Raw genomic sequence first — 22,226 nt, forward strand, 5'->3', positions numbered from 1 at the left:
ACAAAGGGGGAATGTGAGATCTGTTTACGTTTTGTTATCTGGACTGCTGAGAAAACATTTAATTGCTTCTGCGGTCATTGCCTTGGCCAAAAATCCCTCAGAATTCTAGAGATGGAAAAAAGATAAAGTCCCTACCAAGGAGGAATAACAGATTAAACTGTTGGACTATGCCGAAATGGCAAAACTGACTGGAAATTTCAGAAACCAAGAAGACCAGAACTTTGTTAAAGTGGTCTCCAAGATAAATTATGAATTTTCCCCATCCTTTGTTAGAAAGCACTGAAAATCGGGGTTGTTTTTTAAATTTATCGCTTTGTCACGACTGAAGGCAAAGCAAAGAATGTCCCCTCTCTCCTTACAAATTAAAACTGCCTTCCACTTTTTTTCAGTATTTCCTGTGAAGAATATTGCTTTCACATCCTTAGTGTACATTTGGCAGGCATCTAAAGTACATGGTTCCCCCGCCCAAAAAAAAGATTCATGGGAGTGGTCGAATGGGAGGTACAGTGGTACCCCGCAAGACGAACGCCTCGCGAGACGAAAAACTCGCAAAACGAAAGGTTTTTTCGTTTTCGAGTTGCCTCGCAAGACGAATTTCCCTATGGGCTTGCTTCGCAAAACGAAGCTTGCCCCGGGGACAGCGGGTCTTCTCTTTTGAAGCAAGGGGCTGGGGGGAGATAGCGATCTCCCTGCAGCCCCTTGCAGCAAAAGACGTCGGGGGAAGCGAAGAAGCGAAGCGCTTTGCTTCCCGCTTCCCCCGGACCTCTTCTGAAGCAAGGGGCTGCAGGGAGATCGCTATCTCCCCCCAGCCCCTTGCTTCAGAAGAGGTTCGGGGGCAGCGGGAAGCGAAGCGCTTCGCTTCCCCGCTTCCCCCGGACGTCTTTTGCTGCAAGGGGCTGCAGGGAGATAGCAATCTCCCCCCAGCCCCTTGCTTCAGAAGAGGTCCGGGGGAAGCGGGAAGCGAAGCGCTTCGCTTCCCCGCTTCCCCCGACGTCTTTTGCTGCAAGGGGCTGCAGGGAGATCGCTTCTCCCGGTGCTCCGAAGCCGGGCGGGGGGCAGGGGACACCTCCCGCCGCAGCGGGGACACCTTTTGAAGGCAGGCGGGGGGGGGAGCAAAGACTTTGGCCCCCCGCCCGCCTTCAGAAGAGGTCCTGGACCTCTTCTGAAGGCTGGCGGGGGGCAAAAGTCTTTGTCCCCCCTGCCTGCCTTCCCAGGGGCTTTTAAATCGCCCCGGACAGCGGAGGACTTCTCCGCTGTCCGGGGCGATTTTAAAATGCCGCCCGCCAGCATTTTAAGATCGCCCGGACAGCGGAGAAGTCCTCTGCCGTCCCGGGGTTTTTTAAAATGCTGGGGGTGGGAAGAAAAGCCCTTGTCCCCCCCCCCCAGCCTTCAGACGAGGTCCGGGGACAGACTGTCCCCGGACCTGGTCTGAAGGCGGTTTCCCTAGGAACGCATTAATTGGTTTTCAGTGCATTCCTATGGGAAACCGTGCATCGCAAGACGAAAAAACCGCAAGACGAAGAGAATTGCGGAACGAATTAATTTCGTCTTGCGAGGCACCACTGTATTCTTTGACAGGGCATCTGTCTTGCTGCTGCTGCTGCTGCTGCTGCTGCTGCATGTCACTGTTCCCTGTTTCTGTGTGTCTGTGAGGAGAATACAGGACACTGCAAAAGACACAGGGTGTTATGAAGGTGCAATAAGCCAGTCAGAGAGTGGTCCCTCCCTATAATGTAAACAGAGACACTTCTTTTCAGGAGATTTCTGTATAAATAACACTTTGCTGAGGTGGAAGTGGGGACTAAGTGAAGTTGGAGTGGAACCATGTTTGCATGAACATGAGAATGTAAAATATGCTCTCCATTGAAATATTTATTAAAATAATTGATTCATTTACTCAGAAGAGTTATTAGGCTTTTTTTGCTGAAAGCTGCTTCCTACATTGTAAGAGTGGGTCATGAGACCCTTGATCCCTCCTCGAAATACAATCTGAACCAAATGGGTGAGGCAGTGAAGAGTTTATTGATTACAATACGTTCTTGCAAGAGGGCGGGGTCCACAGTAGCTGATGTTCCCTGTACTCGGAGCCCAGGTTCCCTCCCTCGTCTCCCCATTGGCTGGTCCTGCAAGGTTTTCCTTCCCCCAGTTATCAAAGGAAAGGAAAGAGGCTGAGGGGGGGGGGGGAGAAACTTCTCCTTCCTCGCCAGAGTCACCTGACTTCCGGCTTCACCAGCGGAGATAAAAGGAGGGAGGGAAGCAAAGGGGGGAGGGGAGGGAGCTGCTTCCTTCTAATTAAGCCTCCTCATTAAGCGGCGTCACTCCCTGCCTCCCAGGCGGGGGCTCCCATTCCCGCCCCCGCTGCCCAGGGTCGCTGCATCTGCCGCCGCCCTCAGATTTCGGGTGAGTGCAAAGCCAGCGACGGGGAAGGAGGGAAGGGGCTTGGCAAGGGGTGGGGGTCCAGGATGAGAAGCCCCGGGGCGGGGAGAAGAAGAGAAGGGAGGAAAGGGAGCTGGTCTTTTTAATGGGGCCTTGAGAGGGGGGGGGGTTCCATTGTGGAAGGAGAGAAGATTCTTCCTGCCCAGATCTGGTGCAAAGGGAGTTGCCTGGAAGGAGGCGGGGAAGGGAAGAGGCTTGGGCATTGCTGGGCAGGTTAATAATAATAATAATAGTACCTGCCCATCCAGGCTGGGTTTCCAGTGAGGCTTACAACATAGATAAACCATAATAAAACATCAAACGTTAAAAACTTCCCAATACAGGGCTGCCTCTAGATGTCTTCTAAAAGTCAGATAGTTGTTTATTTATTTCAAATTGGAAGGAAGGGCGCCACCTCCGAGAAGGCCCTTTGCCTGGTTCCCTGTAACCTCGCTTCTTGCAGGGAGGGAACTGGCAGAAGACCCTCGGAAGTGAACCTCAGTGTCCTTCCTTCCTTCTCTTTAGACACCAGGCGAAAGCATTCCTCTTCTCCCAGGCATTGGGCTCATTAAATAATCTATGGCCTTCACACCTGCATTTGTGGTTGTGTAAGGGGGCGGTTGTCATTTTTATTTCTTACTGTGCTGTTCAACTCTGATTTTTCTATTGTAAGCTGCCCTGTGATCTTCGGAGGAAGGGCAGTATAGAAATGTAAAGAATAGCAGTAAAAATAGGAAGCTCAAGGAGGTGGTTGGGACAGAGTCTCTGATTAGTATGCATAGCAGGTCAGGCTAAGGAGGGAATAATAATAATAATAATAATAATAATAAATAAATAAATCATTACTTGCACCCTGCCCACCTGACTGGGTTCCTCGGCCACTCTGGAAGGCTTCCAACAAAATAAAAAACACTGAAAACACTGAATACTTCCCTGTAAAAGGCTGCCTTCAGAAGTCTTCCATTTTGTAGAAATGGCCTTTGATTTTAAAGAAATGCCCTCTTTAAGTAATCACGTGATGTAAATATGTACACTAGTGGTCAAAATTGTGGAAACCTTTTGGAAAAGTGTATTTCTGAGGTTTGATGGCTCCTAACACCCCTTTTTTTTGAGTAATACCATAAAATTATATATCAATGGAGATATAATTTAATGGAAAACGTAATGCAATAACTTTTATGAAGGATTATTTATTACAACAGCAGTCATAAAGAAGAAACGTGAAACACATACAATAAAAGAGATATACAGAAATTCTCACCGTGTCAGTTAATACTTAGCTGGGTAATCTTTAGCCTTCCATAGAGTAAGGTAAGCTTTTTAGTTCTGCAGCTGTAATAATGTGAAACTAAGATTAAATTATTTCCCTTATTAATTGGGTTTTATTGTTGGGCTGCTTCTGACTAACAAGTTTCTTTAGTTGGCTCCATAGATTTTTGATTGAGTTAAGGTCTGGGCTATGTATTTTGGGGCATTTACTTTCCCATTAATGACACAAATTCTGTCCACACCTCTTGCTGTCATACAGCCCCAGATCATAGCACTGACTGGGTGTTTCACGGAAGGTGCAATGTAAATAGGATGTAAATCTTCTCCGATTCTCCTCACGTATTTCATGCCATCACTACCAAGCAAGATTTTGGTCTTGTTACTCCAAATAACACTGTCCCATTGTTCTGCTGTCCAGTTAACATGGGTTTAGCCCAGTCTGATTTTGTAGCGACTGCGTCTCCTTATACCTCTTCCAAAATTTAGAAATGCCCCCTTTGGTTAAGTTCCTGCCAATTTTTCTTCTAATATCTTCAGAACTGTAGCCTTGTTCACTTAATAGTACTATTTTACATCACTTTCTAGGTGACCAGTCAGTTCTTTGCGCCATTTATTTAATTTTATTACGTTTTACAAGCTCACTACATGAAAAAAATCTCAACCAACTTGATAGCAATCGCAAAACACATTTTTTAAAAAAATATTTTTATTGAATTTTCAAATTATAACAACAAATTTCCACAAATCTTAATTGAACAGTTTCTATATCCGTATTTCTCCCCTCCCTCCTCTTTGGCTTCCCCCATATTTCCGTATTGATTTATTAAACAAATTCTATACTCTGCTGATTTTGCTTCTTATATAGTTGTCAAAACCTGCCAAAGAGTCCATATCTTTATACTGTCTTTTTCTATAGTTTATAAATGGTTCCCACTCTTTTTTTGAAATCGATGTTGTCTCTCTCATGTATTCTCTCTGTCAGCTTAGCCAGTTCCGCGTAGTCCATAAGCTTGGCTTGCACTGCTTCCTTTGTTGGCGTTTTCTGTTTTCCATACTTGTGCTAATAAAATTCTTGTTGCTGTTGTCGCATACATAAACTATATCCAATTTCCCTCTCATGTATCATGATCTAAAATTAGAAGCAGGAAAGAGTCTGGTTTTTAAACAAAGGGGTTTTTCAACATTTTTTTCAGTTCATTATATATCATTTCCCAGTATTCTTTAACCTTCTTGCATTCCCACCATAAATGAAAAAAGTACCATCTTTCTCTTTACATCTCCAACATATCTTGGATCTTGTTTTATAAATTTTTGCAGTTTTTCCAGTGTGATATACCATCTATATATCATTTTCAAATACAGTGGTACCTCAGGTTACATATGCTTCAGGTTACAGACTCTGCTAACCCAGAAATAGTACCTTAGGTTAAGAACTTTGCTTCAGGATGAGAACAGAAATCGTGCTCTGGCGGCGCAGCAGCAGCAGGAGGCCCCATTAGCTGAAGTGGTGCGTCAGGTTAAGAACAGTTTCAGGTTAAGAATGGACCTCCAGAATGAATTAAGTACTTAACCCAAGGTACCACTGTAATTTTCTCTTAATGATATACAATCTGTAAACTTTACATTTGTTTTCATAAACTTTCCCATTCCTCCAACTGTATATTAAGCCCAACATCCGGAGCCCATTTTATTTGGGCCGATTTTACCTTGTCATCCAAAGTCTCTCCATATAGCAAAATGTTATATGCTCTCTTCAATAATTTGGTATTTCCTTCCACAATTTCCTTTTGAAAGTTTGAGATAGTATAGCTGAACCCACTTTTATTATCTTCTTTAAATTGCTCATTAATTTGTCTGTGATGCAACCAACTTTGTAAAGTATCTTTCAAGTTTTCATAACTTTTAAATTTCAAACCTTTCTCCTCTTCTATTAACAAATCTCTATATCTTGGCCACTTTCCTTTTTTATCACCCCTCCAGCTACACAGGGTCTAATCCCGCCAGACTTTGGTGGATGTCTCAAAAATTTCAAAGTTGTTGGATATTCAAATCGCAGAGCTTGTCAAAACTGAGAGGCAACTATTTACAAATCCTGTTCTTTCAGCAAAGCAGGAATTTTAGGGTTAAAAATACATTTGCTTTCACTCAGAGGCTGTAATCTAGATTTTGGGGGCTTTCATCTCATTCATCTCATTCCATCTTATTCACAAAATGTCTCTGCAGGGTTCTCCCCTGAATAGCAGAAGTACGGCTTCCATTTTTAATACTTCTCACTTTGAAGTTCAAATTGAATTTAAGTCCAAATTTTTATATTCCTCTGCAAAAGCTTCTTTTTCTTTTACCTTATAACAGAAGATCTGTCACTTCAGAGGGCGGCTTTTAGGCTTCAGTTATTCAGGTGCGCGTTGGAGCCGACAGCCCACCTCGACCGTCTTCCCCTCCCTGATGCAACTGCGGGAGCCGGTTTGACGGGAGACCTGGGGCTCAGCTGGACCCTGTTGCAGCCCCACTCTTCTGCAGAGTTTTGTGCGGGTGGAGGGGTTTGCCCCTAAACCTCTCCTTGGTGGCCTGAAATCCACCTAAGGGCTCTGTCTTACTCAGACAAAGCCCTGGGCGCTGCCATTTCTTCCACGATCCAGCCCGGAAGCCCGCAATCACAAACTCAACTCTTTGTGACATTTATTGTATTTTATTACATTTTACAAGTTCACTAACTGAAAGAACAAAAAAATCCCCAACCAACTTGATTGCAATCACATAACACACTGACAAATGTCCTGCTTATTTATGTTGCAATCCTTTCTAAAAGTTGTTGTATTACATTCTACTTTAAATTACAGTGGTACTTTAAATTACAGTGGTCTGTTCTTAACCTGAAACTGTTCTTAACCTGAAGCACTACTTTAGCTAATGGGGCTTCCTGCTGCCGCCGTGCCGCCAGAGCACAATTTCTGTTCTCATTCTGAAGCAAAGTTCTTAACCCGAGGTACTATTTCTGGGTTAGCGGAGTCTGTAACCTGAAGCGTCTGTAACCTGAAGCGTCTGTAACCTGAAGTACCACTGTATCTTTCCGTTGATATATAATTTTATGGTATTACTCCCAAAAAGGTGGGTATTATGAGCCATCAAACCCCAGAAAAACACCTTCTCCAAGGTTTCCACAATTTTGAGCACTAGTGTATGTTGTCTTCTAGGTCCAAAGACACACATGCACACACAGATAGCATAAGCAAGCAGTGCTCCAAAGTGCTTCTCTTGAGAACTTGCCATCTAAGTTGCTTACTCACGGCAAAAGCTCCTATTTCCCAAAAGGACAGGAGGGGGAGGTCTCTCCCCCACTTTTAACCCACCCACTCCCACCGCACGGAAGGCAGAAGTCTTGTTCATTCACAATCCCTGGATCCACCGCCTCTCCCAGGGGATCCAGATGCAAGCAAGGTGCCTTGTTCTTCTTCATTCAAGGGCCACCCATGTATTCAAAGCAGTCCTTTGCAGATTAAGTCATAAGTACAAAATAAGTACAAAAACCTGACAAAAAGACTCACAGGTTTATAGTGGCACCTGCTTTCCTAGTCAAGATTCCACATTGTCAGACTGCAGCTCACAAAAACGTAAGCCATAATACATTTATGAGCCTTTAAGGACTGCAAAAGATGAATAAGCAGAAGCATAGTTAATCTATGGACTTCCATCCTACAAGAGACAGTGATGGCCAGCAACTTGGATATCTTGAAAAAACGGATTAAGCTGATTTTTGTGCTCTGCCATCATAGTCCTAGGCAATGATGCTTCTTAATACTAGTTTCTGGAAAGCACAGGAGGGCAGAGGGCTCTTGGGCTGAAATCTTGCTTGCTGGTTTCCCACAGGCATCTGCTTGGCCACTGTGAAAACAGGATGCTTGACTAGGTGGGTCTTTGCCCGATGCAGCAGGCTGTTATTAGGTTGTAATACGTTGTAATAATTTTACACTTACATGTGGCATAGGAACACCTCAGTTATACTTCTTCCTCATAGGAGAGACTTCTATTGGAGCATGAGATCATTTCTTCACTTGAAAAAGAAAAAGACAGAGATGTGTCTTATAAGCCAGTTCCACTATAGATATCTACTATAAAATGATGGTGCTTTCTTAAGTGTGAATGGAGTGATCATGGGTTTCTCTTGCCATTATCTCATCTGCATTCCTAAAAATTTGGAACATGGAGACAGTGGACAATGGAGAGGGTGTTAAAATAAGAGAAGGTGCACATGGGAATTCACATGTGCTTAGTTCATTTATAGTCTTTCCTAAAAGTCTAACAGGATTCTCTCCCTGCCCCAAACAGGTGAGGAAGATGATGGTCAGGATTCTACGGAGAGGTCTGTGAAATCAGTGGGAAGAGCAGAGAAGCCATTTAAATGCAGGGAATGTGGAATGTGCTTTAGTCACTGTGGAAAAATGAGGAAACACCAACGAACTAACACGGGGGGAAAACCGTTTGAATGCATGGAGTGCGGAAAGAGCTTCACTCAAAGTGGTAAACTTAGAATACATCAACGAATTCACACGGGGGGAAAACCATTTAAATGTATTGAATGTGGAAAGAGCTTTGGTCAAAACGGAGACCTTAGAATACATCAACAAACTCACACAGGGGAGAAACCATTTAAATGTATTGAATGCGAAAAGAGTTTCAGTCGTAGTGGAGACCTTAGAAGACATCAACGAACTCACACAGGGGAGAAACCATTTGAATGCTTTGAATGTGGAAAGAGCTTCAGTCGTAGTGGAGACCTAAGAAGACATCAACGAACTCACACAGGGGAGAAACCATTTAATCGCATTGAATGTGGAAAGAGTTTCAGTCATACTGGAGCCCTTGGAACACATCAGCGAACTCACACAGGGGAGAAACCATTTGAATGTATTGAATGTGGAAAGAACTTCAGTTGTAGTGGAACCCTTAGAACACATCAACGAACTCACACGGGGGAGAACCCATTTAATTGCATCGAATGTGGAAAGAGTTTCAGTCATACTGGAGGCCTTAGAACACATCAGCAAACTCACACAGGGGAGAAACCATTTGAATGTATTGAATGTGGAAAGAACTTCAGTTGTAGTGGAACCCTTAGAACACATCAACAAACTCACACGGGGGAGAAACCATTTAATTGCATTGAATGTGGAAAGAACTTCAGTTGTAGTGGAGCCCTTAGAACACATCAGCGAACTCACACAGGGGAGAAACCATTTAAATGCATTGAATGTGGAAAGAGTTTCAGTCGTAGTGGAGCCCTTAGAACACATCAACGAACTCACACGGGGGAGAAACCATTTGAATGCATTGAATGTGGAAAGAGCTTCAGTCGTAGTGGAGACCTTAGAATACATCAACGAACTCACACAGGGGAGAAACCATTTGAATGCATTGAATGTGGAAAGAGCTTGGGTTCTAGTGGAACCCTTAGAACACATCAACAAACTCACACAGGGGAGAAACCATTTGAATGCATTGAATGCGGAAAGAGCTTGGCTTCTAGTGGAGCCCTTAGAACACATCAACGAACTCACACAGGGGAGAAACCATTTGAATGCATTGAATGTGGAAAGAGCTTCAGTCGTAGTGGAGACCTTGGAATACATCAACGAACTCACACAGGGGAGAAACCATATAAATGTATTGAATGTGGAAAGAGCTTCAGTCATACTGGAGCCCTTAGAAGACATCAGCGAACTCACACAGGGGAGAAACCATTTGAATGTATTGAATGTGGAAAGAACTTCAGTTGTAGTGGAGCCCTTAGAACACATCAACGAACTCACACCGGGGACAAACCATTTAATTGCATTGAATGCGCTAAGAATTTCAGTTGTAGTGGAGCCCTTAGAACACATCAGCGAACTCACACAGGGGAGAAACCATTTGAATGTATGGAATGTGGAAAGAGCTTCGGTTGTAGTGGAGACCTTAGAACACATCAGCGAACTCACACGGGGGAGAAACCATTTAAATGCATTGAATGTGGAAAGAGCTTTAGTCGTAGTGGAGACATTAGAATACATCAACGAACTCACACTGGGGAGAAACCGTTTAAATGCATTGAATGTGGAAAGAGCTTTAGTCGTAGTGGAGACATTAGAATACATCAACGAACTCACACTGGAGAGAAACCATTTAAATGCATTGAATGTGGAAAGACCTTTAGTAGTAGTGGTCCCCTTAGAATACATCAACGAACTCACACAGGGGAGAAACCGTTTAAATGTATTGAATGTGGAAAGAGCTTCAGTCAAAGTAGAAACCTTAGAATACATCAACAAACGCATACAGGGCAGGAACCATTTAAATGTATGGAGTGTTGAAAGAGCTTCAGACAGTGTGGAGACCTTAATATTCATGAGCGAATTCACCCAGGTGAAAAGCCATATCAATGTATGCAATGTTCCACTCAAGGTTCACTCTTTACTTCACATCAAGAAACTCCCTAGCAGACATATGTCGGACAATACCAGGAACATTATTGACATATTGGAGCTTTTGAGAATTAGGAACACAAGGGCCGCATTAATTTTTATTGATGCGGAGAAAGCATTTGACAACATTTCTTGGAGGTTTATGAAGAAAAACCTGAAAGGGATGGGAGTGGGAAGGGGGTTTGAAAATGGAGTAGAAGCAATCTACTCAGAACAAAAAGCCAAACTGATAGTGAACAATGTGGTGTCGGAGGAACTCAAAATTGAAAAAGGGACACGACAGGGGTGCCCCCTGTCTCCTCTGTTATTTATTTCTGTCCTGGAGGTATTGCTGAATATGATCAGAGAGGACCGGTTGGTGCAGGGTATAGTGGTCGGAGCGAAACAATACAAACTGAAAGCTTTCGCAGATGACCTAGTCTTGACATTACAGGAGCCAGAATCTAGCACAAAAAAAGTTCTTGAACTTATCTCGGAGTTTGGTCGGGTGGCGGGATTCAAGCTTAATAAACAAAAAACCAAGGTTTTGGTTAAAAATCTGACACCTACAGAGACAGAGGGGTATCAGAAAGAAACAGAGTTAAGTGTGGTGAAAAAAGTGAAGTACCTGGGGGTATTTTTGTCCACCAAAAATTTAAATTTATTTAAAGATAATTATGAAAAATGCTGGTTGGAAATCAAAAAGGATTTGGATATATGGGCAAGATTGAAACTTACCTTGTCAGGCCGAATCGCAGCTATAAAGATGTGTGTTTTGCCAAAAATGTTATTTTTATTTCAAACCCTACAGGTCGTGGACAGAATGGAATGTTTTGGAAAGTGGCAGAAGGATATATCTAAGTTTGTCTGGCAGGGCAAAAAGCCCCGAATAAAATTTAAAATACTAACTGACTCAAAAGAAAGAGGGGGGTTTGCCCTGCCGGATTTAAGGTTGTACTATGAAGCTGCAGCCTTCTGCTGGTTGAAGGATTGGTTCTTGTTGGAAAACACTGATGTCCTAGACCTGGAAGGGTTTGACAATGTTTATGGTTGGCATGCATACTTGTGGTATGACAAGGCAAAGGTTCATAAATTGTTCAAAAACCATATTGTCAGAAAATCAATATTTGCTGTATGGATGAAGTACAAGGATTTACTAGAAAGTAAAACCCCGAGGTGGTTATCACCAGTGGAAGCCAAAGTTTCCAAAAAAAGGCCCAATATGGAGGCCTACTGGCCAAAATATTGGGAATTAATTGAAAGAGTTGGAGACAACTGGAAGCTCCAAAGCCAAGACAAATTAAAAAATAAGGTGCGAGACTGGCTACATTATGCTCAAATGCAAGAGGTTTTCAAAATGGATAAAAAAGTTGGTTTCCAGGTGGAGAAATCGAAACTAGAGACGGAGTTATTAGAACCCAAAACTAAGGTACTTTCGAGAATGTATAACTTGCTGCTTAAATGGAATACACAGGATGAGACAGTTAAATCGGCTATGATAAAATGGGCACAGGATGTAGGACATAACATTATGTCTGAGGACTGGGAAAGGTTATGGAACACCGGTATGAAATTCACGGCATGTAGTGCCTTGAAAGAGAACATTATGAAAATGGTATACCGGTGGTACATGACCCCAGTCAAGTTGGCTAAAATATACCACCTGTCTGATAATAAGTGTTGGAAATGTAAGGAGGAAGAAGGGACATTCTTTCACCTCTGGTGGACCTGCCCGAAAGTAAAGGCCTTCTGGGAAATGATATACAATGAGTTGAAAAAGGTATTTAAATATACCTTTCTTAAGAAACCAGAGGCCTTTCTGCTGGGCATGGTGGACCGGAAGGTGCCAAAGAAGGACAGAACTCTGTTTATGTATGCGACAACAGCAGCAAGGATTCTTATCGCAAAGTACTGGAAGACACCAGATTTACCCACACTGGAGGACTGGCAGACACAGTTGTTGGACTACATGGAGCTGGCAGAAATGACTGGCAGAATTCGAGATCTGACCGAAGAAACAATAGAGGAGGACTGGAAAAAATTCAAGGATTATTTGCAAAAATATTATAAGTTGTTTGAATGTTAAGATTGTGCATGATTAGGAAACGTCACGCTTCCGCAACCTATTTAAGCAAAGGATAAAATAAGCGTAGATAAAAAAGAAAAGGAAACAAATTTGAAACAATATATTATGTTTATTGTGAAGGTACCAAAAGTAAACTACAAACTTTCGAAATTGGTAACATAATAAAGTCAAAGATACAATAAGTTGTGAAACAAGGTAACAAATTGCTGATCAGGTTAGAACAATGAATGCAATGTTGGGAAGATGTGGGGAGGTCCAAAAGAAAGTAAATTTATGAAACATGATGTGTAACATATTCAATTTTTTTTTTCTTTTTTTATTTTTCTTTATATATAAAAAAAAAATGTTTCTTGTATGTTGCTATGTAAACTAATTTGTGAACCTATGAAAAGGAACGCAATAAAAAATTTTATAAAAAAAAAAAAAAAGAAACTCATAAAGGCGTAAATCAATTTTAAATGCATGGAATCCGTTTGATATTTTGGTGTTGGTATTTAAATTTGTATACACATATATATGTATTAAAGTAATGAAGGTCACATATACTGAATGTAGAAAAGAAGTTGCAAGTTGTTGCTAGATAAACGGGGAGAGTGTGAATCTGGAATGCTCAAGGTGTGTGATGAATCTGTTGAGTTTTGACCTCCGCCCTTCAATGCCAAAATGATGGGCTGCCCTTGTCTTGTGGATCAGCATCTGTCTGCTTTAGGGAAATGGGGTACCTCAGATGTTGGGAAACAACGCCCATAAGTTCTAAGAAACGTGAGATTTTCCACCCTTGAGTTTTTGAACTACAACTCCCATCATTCTTGGCCATTCTTTAGAACAGAGACAAACAATTTTTAAAAAAACAAACAAACCCTTTTCTTTATAAACCATTATCTTCTCAATCCAAGATTTGCTTTTCATATATATATAAATATTTGGTTAGCAAGGGCGTACAGAAATAATAATAAAAAAGCTACAATAAAAGCATTATCAGCATTTAAAAAGAAATGCTATTGGATCTTCAAGGCATTGAGTTACAAATTAAGGCAAAGAGCAACCATTTCTTCTGCAAGCTGTTCCCCATCCAGTATTTCCCATCTTCTGCCTTCTGAACTATGTTCCTCTGCAAACCACTGGTCCAAATCTATACAGTCCTCCTGCTCCCGATAAGATTCAGAGGGAGGCTCTCACAAATGCGCCTCAGTGCAGCTCTCCTCAGCTGGGTCCCTGGTTAGGTTTTGGTTTAGGGGAGCAAGCATGGGCCTGGCCCTTGGGTGGGGGCGAGGGGAGAAGGGAAGAGAAGTAGAGGGGATGCTTCTTTTTCTGCGCAAGGCTAGTTCTTGTTTCTCCCAAGTATGTGCCTGTAATCAGTTAATTCAGAAGGCATTAGAGCAAAGCGAGTGTATTGCATATGTTAAGTTGATTGCAAACTTTTTTTAAAAAATTAATATTCTTTATTCATTAAAAAATTTGCATGTCTATACAAACGCATCCATTCTTAAGGAAATCAGCCCTGAGTGCTCATTGGAAGGACAAATCGTGAAGCTGAGGCTGCAATACTTTGGCCACCTCATGAGAAGAGAAGACTCGACTTCCGGGGTCGGCGCCATCGGTAATGGTGGATTCCCTCTAACTTTGAGGGATTAAGCTTTGCAGAAATTTGGTCTTTCCGCTGCAGCGAAGCGGGGACCCCTCTAAAAATCACAGGCGGGTGAAGCCTGTCACCGTGGGACTCGGCGGGCACCTTCAGCGCCCCCTAATTTACAAGGGAACCAGACTACGGGCTTCGGAGCGAACGGGGTGAGCGGCGCGGTGCTAAGAACCAACTGTTTCTTCCGTGGAGCGAAGCCGCACAGCTGTTGCCGGAGAGCGCTGACTTTTTTCCTGTGACAATTCGGCCATCAAAACAACTACCTGTGAGTAGGTTAAATCTGAAGATCTGAAAATAAGGGAAACAAAGGTTTAATTTGGCACCGAAGCGGGAAGGTTTAAACAGGAAGTCCACCTTCCGCTTCTTGTGAACAAATCAAAGCAAAGACCTTCTAAGCTAAGACCTGGAAAGTCGACTGAAAAGGACTATAATCCTAACATCAATACAAAAGATCTCCCTCCCTTGGTTGCAGGAGGGGGGGGAGGGAGAAGTAAATTTTCCTGCAAAAAGAGAGGAAAGGAAACAAAAGTCCACCGCTTAAAGCCTGGGAACGGGCTGCCAATGGACAATAAGATTGCTGCATTGTGAAGCGCGCTGCTTATGGACAATGTAATTTTTGACAGCTAACTCTGCAAGAGAGATACATTGTTTCTGATTGGTTTCTCCTGATTTTAAGGTAACAGCAAACTAACTGAAATTGAAACTGTTGCTTATTTTGTTAAATGGGGGACTAGAAAGAGTTATTTTAATGCAACAAGTATTGACTGTTACTGTGTCCCCCTAGAGGAAGTTTGAAATTGTTACAACAACTGGCCAGGGGAATTTTCCAATTCAAAACAAACTCTGGCCGTGGGATTGACCTTGGGCTCCAGTTAAAGTGTTATTGCAGATGGAAAAGAAAAAATAGACTTGCTTCAAGAAAAAACAACAAGGTCTGGTAAATCGTGGCAGCAGCGAAGAGCATCAGCATCTGGCCCTTCTGCACCACCAGGGGCAGCATCTGTTCAACTTAAGTCAAAAGGAATGGCACCTGAAGATGTTTTAGCTCTGGCATTAGGCAAAATTAATGAATCTTTGGAAAAATTAAACAAGTAGCTGAAGCATCAACTAAAATTGATCAAAACACTACAAACATTAATAACTTTGGGACAGAAGGTGAATACTAATACAGAAACTATTGAGAAATTGCTGCAGGAATCTACTTTGACCTGAAAGACAGCTGAAGAAGCGAAGGAAAAAGCAGTTGCCGTAGAGGAGAAGATACCACCGATATGTAGGCAACTCGAGGACCATAGGTCAATGTTGTCTATGATTGAATTGAAGGAAAAACAAACGAACTTGAGGATCAGGGCCGTACCTGAACTTGAGAAAGACAACCTAAGTGACTTTCTTATGCAGGAATTTGCAGACTTTTGGAACCTAGATTCTGAGAATCAAGACTTTAAGATAGTAAGTGCTTTTAGGCTTGGAAGAGGGGGGGGGGAGAACAGGGTGAGAGACTGTTTGATCACCCTCCGAACAAAAGAGGAGAGAGATAAAATCTTGAGTCTGCATTTTCAGAAGACCTTGGAAATACATCAATCAAGAGTGGAGATATTTAAAGACATCCCGAAATACCTTCTGGATCTTAGGTCCAGCTACGGAGATCTGGTTGCCCTGCTAAGAAGTAATAGAATTGTTTTCAGGTGGGAATTTCCCCAAGGCCTATCCTTCAGCTTTAAAGGAAGAAAGATAAAAATAAGATCAGTAGACGATAAAGAAAGATTTTTGAAAGATCACGGAGAAGACCTGCAGAAAGAATCTGTAGAAGAGCCAAGAGCACTAAAAACAGGAATACTAGACATAGCAACGCTACCTTTTGGATTGGACAACTCAGAGAAAGTGATACCACCGACAGAACAAGAACAAACACTGGGTGCAGTTGGAGGAAAAGCAAAGTAACTACATGGCTCTGCAACTATTAAGTTGGAACATTAATGGTTTTAACTCCCTGCAGAAAAGGAAAAAAGTCTTTCATTTATTAAAAAAGGAACAATTGGACTTGATTTGTTTACAGGAAACACATGTGATAAGGCTACACAGAAAAGTATTGATCAATAAAAGATAGGGTCAAGAGTTTATCTCATCGGACAAGGTTAAAAAAAGAGGAGTAGTGATTTATGCAAAAGAGAGCCTATCACCGAAATTTATCTTCAAAGATGATCAAGGAAGATTTGTGGCAATTGAAATTCAAACACAAGGAGAGAATTTTTTGATAGGAGTTTATGCACCAAATGAGGGGAAATCTGAATTCTTTAAAAAGTTGCACGAGACCTTGTTGGACTATCTGGACTATAATATCATCATGATGGGAGATATGGAGTGGTATCTACAAATATGGACAAGGCACAGAGACAGGTAGTTACCAAGGACAGCAGACTACCAAAAACCTTTTTTGAGATGACTGACAATATGGACTTAGTTGACATTTGGAGAACAAAGAACCCCTTGGGTAGAGAGGGAACTTTCTTCTCTGAAGCCAAAATGACATGGACAAGAATTGACCAAATTTGGATAAGTAGAGGACTGGCTCCAAAGACTAGAAAAGTGGAAATTTGTCCTAAAACTTGCTCTGACCATAATGCTGTGAAAATGGAGATGAAACTAACACTGATTGGCTCCTTCAGATAGAGGATGAATGACACCTTGTTTAGAGACGAAGAGGTTACCAAGAAGGCCCAAAAAACTTTGAGAGATTATTTTGAGATAAATATGAATACTACCATTGAAAAAAGAGTAATCTGGGACACAAGCAAAGCGGTTATGAGGGGGTTTCTGATTCAACAGAATGCAATAAAGAAGAGAACTCAAAATGAGAAAAAAGATAAAATTCTGGAGAAAATAAAAGAAGGCGAGAAGAAACTGAGAGGGAAACCAAAGTCACAAGAGATTCTGAGAGAAATAAAGCTACATCAAGTTCAATATATGAAAATGATGAATCAGGAAATAGAGTGGAAAATTAAACAGATGAGACAAAAGACATTTGAATCGGCTAATAAATGTGGGAAATTGTTAGCCTGGCAAATGAAAAAAAGACAAAAATTTAACACCATTACAAATTTGGAAGTGGAAGGAAAGAATATACAGAATCCAGTGGAGATTAGAAAATGTTTCCAGAGATACTTTAAGCAATTATATACACAAGGGCCACAGAAAGAGATTGATATAGATCAATTTTTAAAAACAAATGGACTACAAAAAATCTCTCAAGAAAATAAGTTAACGTTGAACTATAAAATAACGGAACAGGAGGTAGAAGGTGCTATCGAGAATATGCAACTGGGTAAATCTCCAGGGCCGGACGGTTTAACTTCAAGATATTATACATCTTTGAAAGATTGGATAATTCAACCACTAAAGGAAGTTTGTAATGGAATTTTGGAGGGGGGAAAAGCACCAGCGCCGTGGAAGGAAGCTTACATTACACTTATACCGAAAACTGAGTCTGAGAAGACACAACTTAAGAACTACCGCCCCATATCTCTGCTTAAGGTGGATTACAAAATCTTTGCAGATATTTTGGCTAAAAGTTTTTTAAAAAGTACTAGTGGAAGAGATAAAGACCAAGCAGGCTTTCTCCCAGGCAGACACTTGTCTGAACAACACGAGGAATATCATTAATATTTTAGAAAAATTACAAGTGAACATTAATACTAAAGCAGTTTTGATATTTGTGGACGCGGAGAAAGCTTTTGACAACATTTCTTGGAGTTTTATGAAGAAAAATCTTCAGGGGATGGGGGTTGGTCAAGGTTTTGTAAATGATATATGTGCAATTTATTCAGAACAAAAGGCTAAACTAATTGTTAACAATGTGGTGGCGGAGGAATTTAAGATAGAGAAAGGGACACAACAAGGTTGCCCAATTTCCCCATTGCTCTTTATTTTGGTCCTGGAGGTTCTCCTAAATATGATCAGAAGGGACCAACTGGTTAAAGGTATATAAGTCGGAGCCAAACAGTACAAATTGAAAGCTTTTGCAGACAATCTAGTACTGACATTACAGGAGCCAGAATCTAGTAATAAAAGAGTATTGGAATTGATTCAAGAATTTGGTCAGGTTGCAGGATTTAAGTTGAATAAGTTAAAAATTAAAGTTCTAGAGAAAAATCTAACGCCGATTGAGAAAGAGAGGTTTCAGATGGAGACAGGTTTAACATTGGTTAAGAAAGTAAAATACCTGGGGGGATAATATGACCGCTAAGAACTTGAATTTATTTAAAGATAACTATGAAAAATGTTGGTCAGAAGTGAAAAAGGATTTAGAAATATGGTCAAATTTGAAGCTTTCCTTCCTAGGCCGTATTGCTGCTATAAAAATGAATGTATTGCCAAGAATGTTGTTTTTGTTTCAATCATTGCAAATTTTGGACAAAATGGACTGTTTCAAGAAGTGGCAGAGAGATATTTCCAGATTTGTCTGGCAGGGCAAGAAGCCCAGAATAACATTTAAAATACTAACTGATGCAAAAGAAAGAGGTGGATTTGCCCTGCCAGACCTTAGACTTTATTATGAATCAGCAGCATTTTGCTGGCTGAAAGAATGGCTGCTTCTTGAGAACACAGACATTTTGGATTTAGAAGGTTTCAATAATGTATTTGGGTGGCATGCATATTTGTGGTATGACAAGGTCAAAGCACATAAAGCATTTAAAAACCATATTGTCAGGAAAGCATTGTTCAATGTCTGGATAAGATATAAAGATTTGCTTGAAAATAAAACCCCAAGGTGGCTATCACCGATGGAAGCAAAGGATCAGAAACAGCTCAATATGGAGGCCAAATGGCCGAAATATTGGGAGATTTTGGAACAAGAAGGAGATAAATTGAAATTGCAGAGTTTGAGAAACTTAAAAGATAAAGTGCGAGATTGGCTCCATTATTATCAAATAAGGGAGGCTTATAATCTGGACAAGAAAATTGGCTTCCAAGTGGAAAAATCAAAATTGGAAACAGAACTGTTAGATCCCCAAACTAAGATATTATCAAGAATGTATAACTTGCTGGTGAAATGGAATACTCAGGATGAAACGGTGAAATCTGCTATGATAAAATGGGCACAAGATGTCGGACATAACATTATGTTGGCTGACTGGGAACAGTTATGGACCACAGGTATGAAATTTACGGCATGTAATGCCTTAAGAGAGAATATTATGAAAATAATATACAGGTGGTACATGACACCAGTCAAGCTTGCAAAAATCTACCATTTGCCTGATAATAAATGTTGGAAATGTAAAGAAAATGAAGGTACATTCTTTCACCTCTGGTGGACGTGCCCAAAGATCAAGGCTTTCTGGGAGATGATATATAATGAAATGAAAAAGGTATTTAAATATACCTTCCTCAAGAAACCAGAGGCCTTTCTCTTGGGCATGGTCGGCCAATTGGTGTTAAAGAAGGATAGAACTTTTTTATGTATTTTCAGAAGACCTTGGAAATACATCAATCAAGAGTGGAGATATTTAAAGACATCCCGAAATACCTTCTGGATCTTAGGTCCAGCTACGGAGATCTGGTTGCCCTGCTAAGAAGTAATAGAATTGTTTTCAGGTGGGAATTTCCCCAAGGCCTATCCTTCAGCTTTAAAGGAAGAAAGATAAAAATAAGATCAGTAGACGATAAAGAAAGATTTTTGAAAGATCACGGAGAAGACCTGCAGAAAGAATCTGTAGAAGAGCCAAGAGCACTAAAAACAGGAATACTAGACATAGCAACGCTACCTTTTGGATTGGACAACTCAGAGAAAGTGATACCACCGACAGAACAAGAACAAACACTGGGTGCAGTTGGAGGAAAAGCAAAGTAACTACATGGCTCTGCAACTATTAAGTTGGAACATTAATGGTTTTAACTCCCTGCAGAAAAGGAAAAAAGTCTTTCATTTATTAAAAAAGGAACAATTGGACTTGATTTGTTTACAGGAAACACATGTGATAAGGCTACACAGAAAAGTATTGATCAATAAAAGATAGGGTCAAGAGTTTATCTCATCGGACAAGGTTAAAAAAAGAGGAGTAGTGATTTATGCAAAAGAGAGCCTATCACCGAAATTTATCTTCAAAGATGATCAAGGAAGATTTGTGGCAATTGAAATTCAAACACAAGGAGAGAATTTTTTGATAGGAGTTTATGCACCAAATGAGGGGAAATCTGAATTCTTTAAAAAGTTGCACGAGACCTTGTTGGACTATCTGGACTATAATATCATCATGATGGGAGATATGGAGTGGTATCTACAAATATGGACAAGGCACAGAGACAGGTAGTTACCAAGGACAGCAGACTACCAAAAACCTTTTTTGAGATGACTGACAATATGGACTTAGTTGACATTTGGAGAACAAAGAACCCCTTGGGTAGAGAGGGAACTTTCTTCTCTGAAGCCAAAATGACATGGACAAGAATTGACCAAATTTGGATAAGTAGAGGACTGGCTCCAAAGACTAGAAAAGTGGAAATTTGTCCTAAAACTTGCTCTGACCATAATGCTGTGAAAATGGAGATGAAACTAACACTGATTGGCTCCTTCAGATAGAGGATGAATGACACCTTGTTTAGAGACGAAGAGGTTACCAAGAAGGCCCAAAAAACTTTGAGAGATTATTTTGAGATAAATATGAATACTACCATTGAAAAAAGAGTAATCTGGGACACAAGCAAAGCGGTTATGAGGGGGTTTCTGATTCAACAGAATGCAATAAAGAAGAGAACTCAAAATGAGAAAAAAGATAAAATTCTGGAGAAAATAAAAGAAGGCGAGAAGAAACTGAGAGGGAAACCAAAGTCACAAGAGATTCTGAGAGAAATAAAGCTACATCAAGTTCAATATATGAAAATGATGAATCAGGAAATAGAGTGGAAAATTAAACAGATGAGACAAAAGACATTTGAATCGGCTAATAAATGTGGGAAATTGTTAGCCTGGCAAATGAAAAAAAGACAAAAATTTAACACCATTACAAATTTGGAAGTGGAAGGAAAGAATATACAGAATCCAGTGGAGATTAGAAAATGTTTCCAGAGATACTTTAAGCAATTATATACACAAGGGCCACAGAAAGAGATTGATATAGATCAATTTTTAAAAACAAATGGACTACAAAAAATCTCTCAAGAAAATAAGTTAACGTTGAACTATAAAATAACGGAACAGGAGGTAGAAGGTGCTATCGAGAATATGCAACTGGGTAAATCTCCAGGGCCGGACGGTTTAACTTCAAGATATTATACATCTTTGAAAGATTGGATAATTCAACCACTAAAGGAAGTTTGTAATGGAATTTTGGAGGGGGGAAAAGCACCAGCGCCGTGGAAGGAAGCTTACATTACACTTATACCGAAAACTGAGTCTGAGAAGACACAACTTAAGAACTACCGCCCCATATCTCTGCTTAATGTGGATTACAAAATCTTTGCAGATATTTTGGCTAAAAGTTTTTTAAAAAGTACTAGTGGAAGAGATAAAGACCAAGCAGGCTTTCTCCCAGGCAGACACTTGTCTGAACAACACGAGGAATATCATTAATATTTTAGAAAAATTACAAGTGAACATTAATACTAAAGCAGTTTTGATATTTGTGGACGCGGAGAAAGCTTTTGACAACATTTCTTGGAGTTTTATGAAGAAAAATCTTCAGGGGATGGGGGTTGGTCAAGGTTTTGTAAATGATATATGTGCAATTTATTCAGAACAAAAGGCTAAACTAATTGTTAACAATGTGGTGGCGGAGGAATTTAAGATAGAGAAAGGGACACAACAAGGTTGCCCAATTTCCCCATTGCTCTTTATTTTGGTCCTGGAGGTTCTCCTAAATATGATCAGAAGGGACCAACTGGTTAAAGGTATATAAGTCGGAGCCAAACAGTACAAATTGAAAGCTTTTGCAGACAATCTAGTACTGACATTACAGGAGCCAGAATCTAGTAATAAAAGAGTATTGGAATTGATTCAAGAATTTGGTCAGGTTGCAGGATTTAAGTTGAATAAGTTAAAAATTAAAGTTCTAGAGAAAAATCTAACGCCGATTGAGAAAGAGAGGTTTCAGATGGAGACAGGTTTAACATTGGTTAAGAAAGTAAAATACCTGGGGGGATAATATGACCGCTAAGAACTTGAATTTATTTAAAGATAACTATGAAAAATGTTGGTCAGAAGTGAAAAAGGATTTAGAAATATGGTCAAATTTGAAGCTTTCCTTCCTAGGCCGTATTGCTGCTATAAAAATGAATGTATTGCCAAGAATGTTGTTTTTGTTTCAATCATTGCAAATTTTGGACAAAATGGACTGTTTCAAGAAGTGGCAGAGAGATATTTCCAGATTTGTCTGGCAGGGCA

The 22,226-nt window shown here is 40.6% G+C and overlaps 2 protein-coding genes and 1 long non-coding RNA gene across 3 annotated transcripts in view; 2 read left to right on the forward strand and 1 right to left on the reverse strand.

The window, feature by feature from the left end:
* The window catches only part of LOC310701226 (uncharacterized protein), a 98,943-nt gene that overhangs the window by 74,605 nt on the left and 2,112 nt on the right, over positions 1–22,226 (forward strand). The window contains exon 4 of the mRNA XM_083491788.1: positions 8,607–10,101. Within this exon, the coding sequence (XP_083347914.1) occupies positions 8,607–10,031 (1,425 nt within the window). The 3' untranslated portion in view covers positions 10,032–10,101. The remainder of the gene's footprint in view (positions 1–8,606; positions 10,102–22,226) is intronic.
* Positions 1,911–22,226, forward strand: part of LOC310701452 (uncharacterized protein) — a 137,038-nt gene continuing 116,722 nt past the window's right edge. The window contains exon 1 of the mRNA XM_083492295.1: positions 1,911–2,400. The gene's annotated coding sequence lies outside the window, so the exon portion shown is untranslated. The remainder of the gene's footprint in view (positions 2,401–22,226) is intronic.
* On the reverse strand, positions 3,590–7,738 carry LOC310702196. The gene is made up of 2 exons (XR_014523346.1): positions 7,659–7,738; positions 3,590–4,813 (listed from the first exon to the last, which is right to left on the reverse strand). It is a non-coding gene; the product is annotated as an uncharacterized lncRNA (long non-coding RNA).

The sequence above is a fragment of the Podarcis liolepis genome, assembly GCF_965112155.1.
Source record: "Podarcis liolepis genome assembly, chromosome: 2".
Taxonomy (NCBI): domain Eukaryota; kingdom Metazoa; phylum Chordata; class Lepidosauria; order Squamata; family Lacertidae; genus Podarcis; species Podarcis liolepis.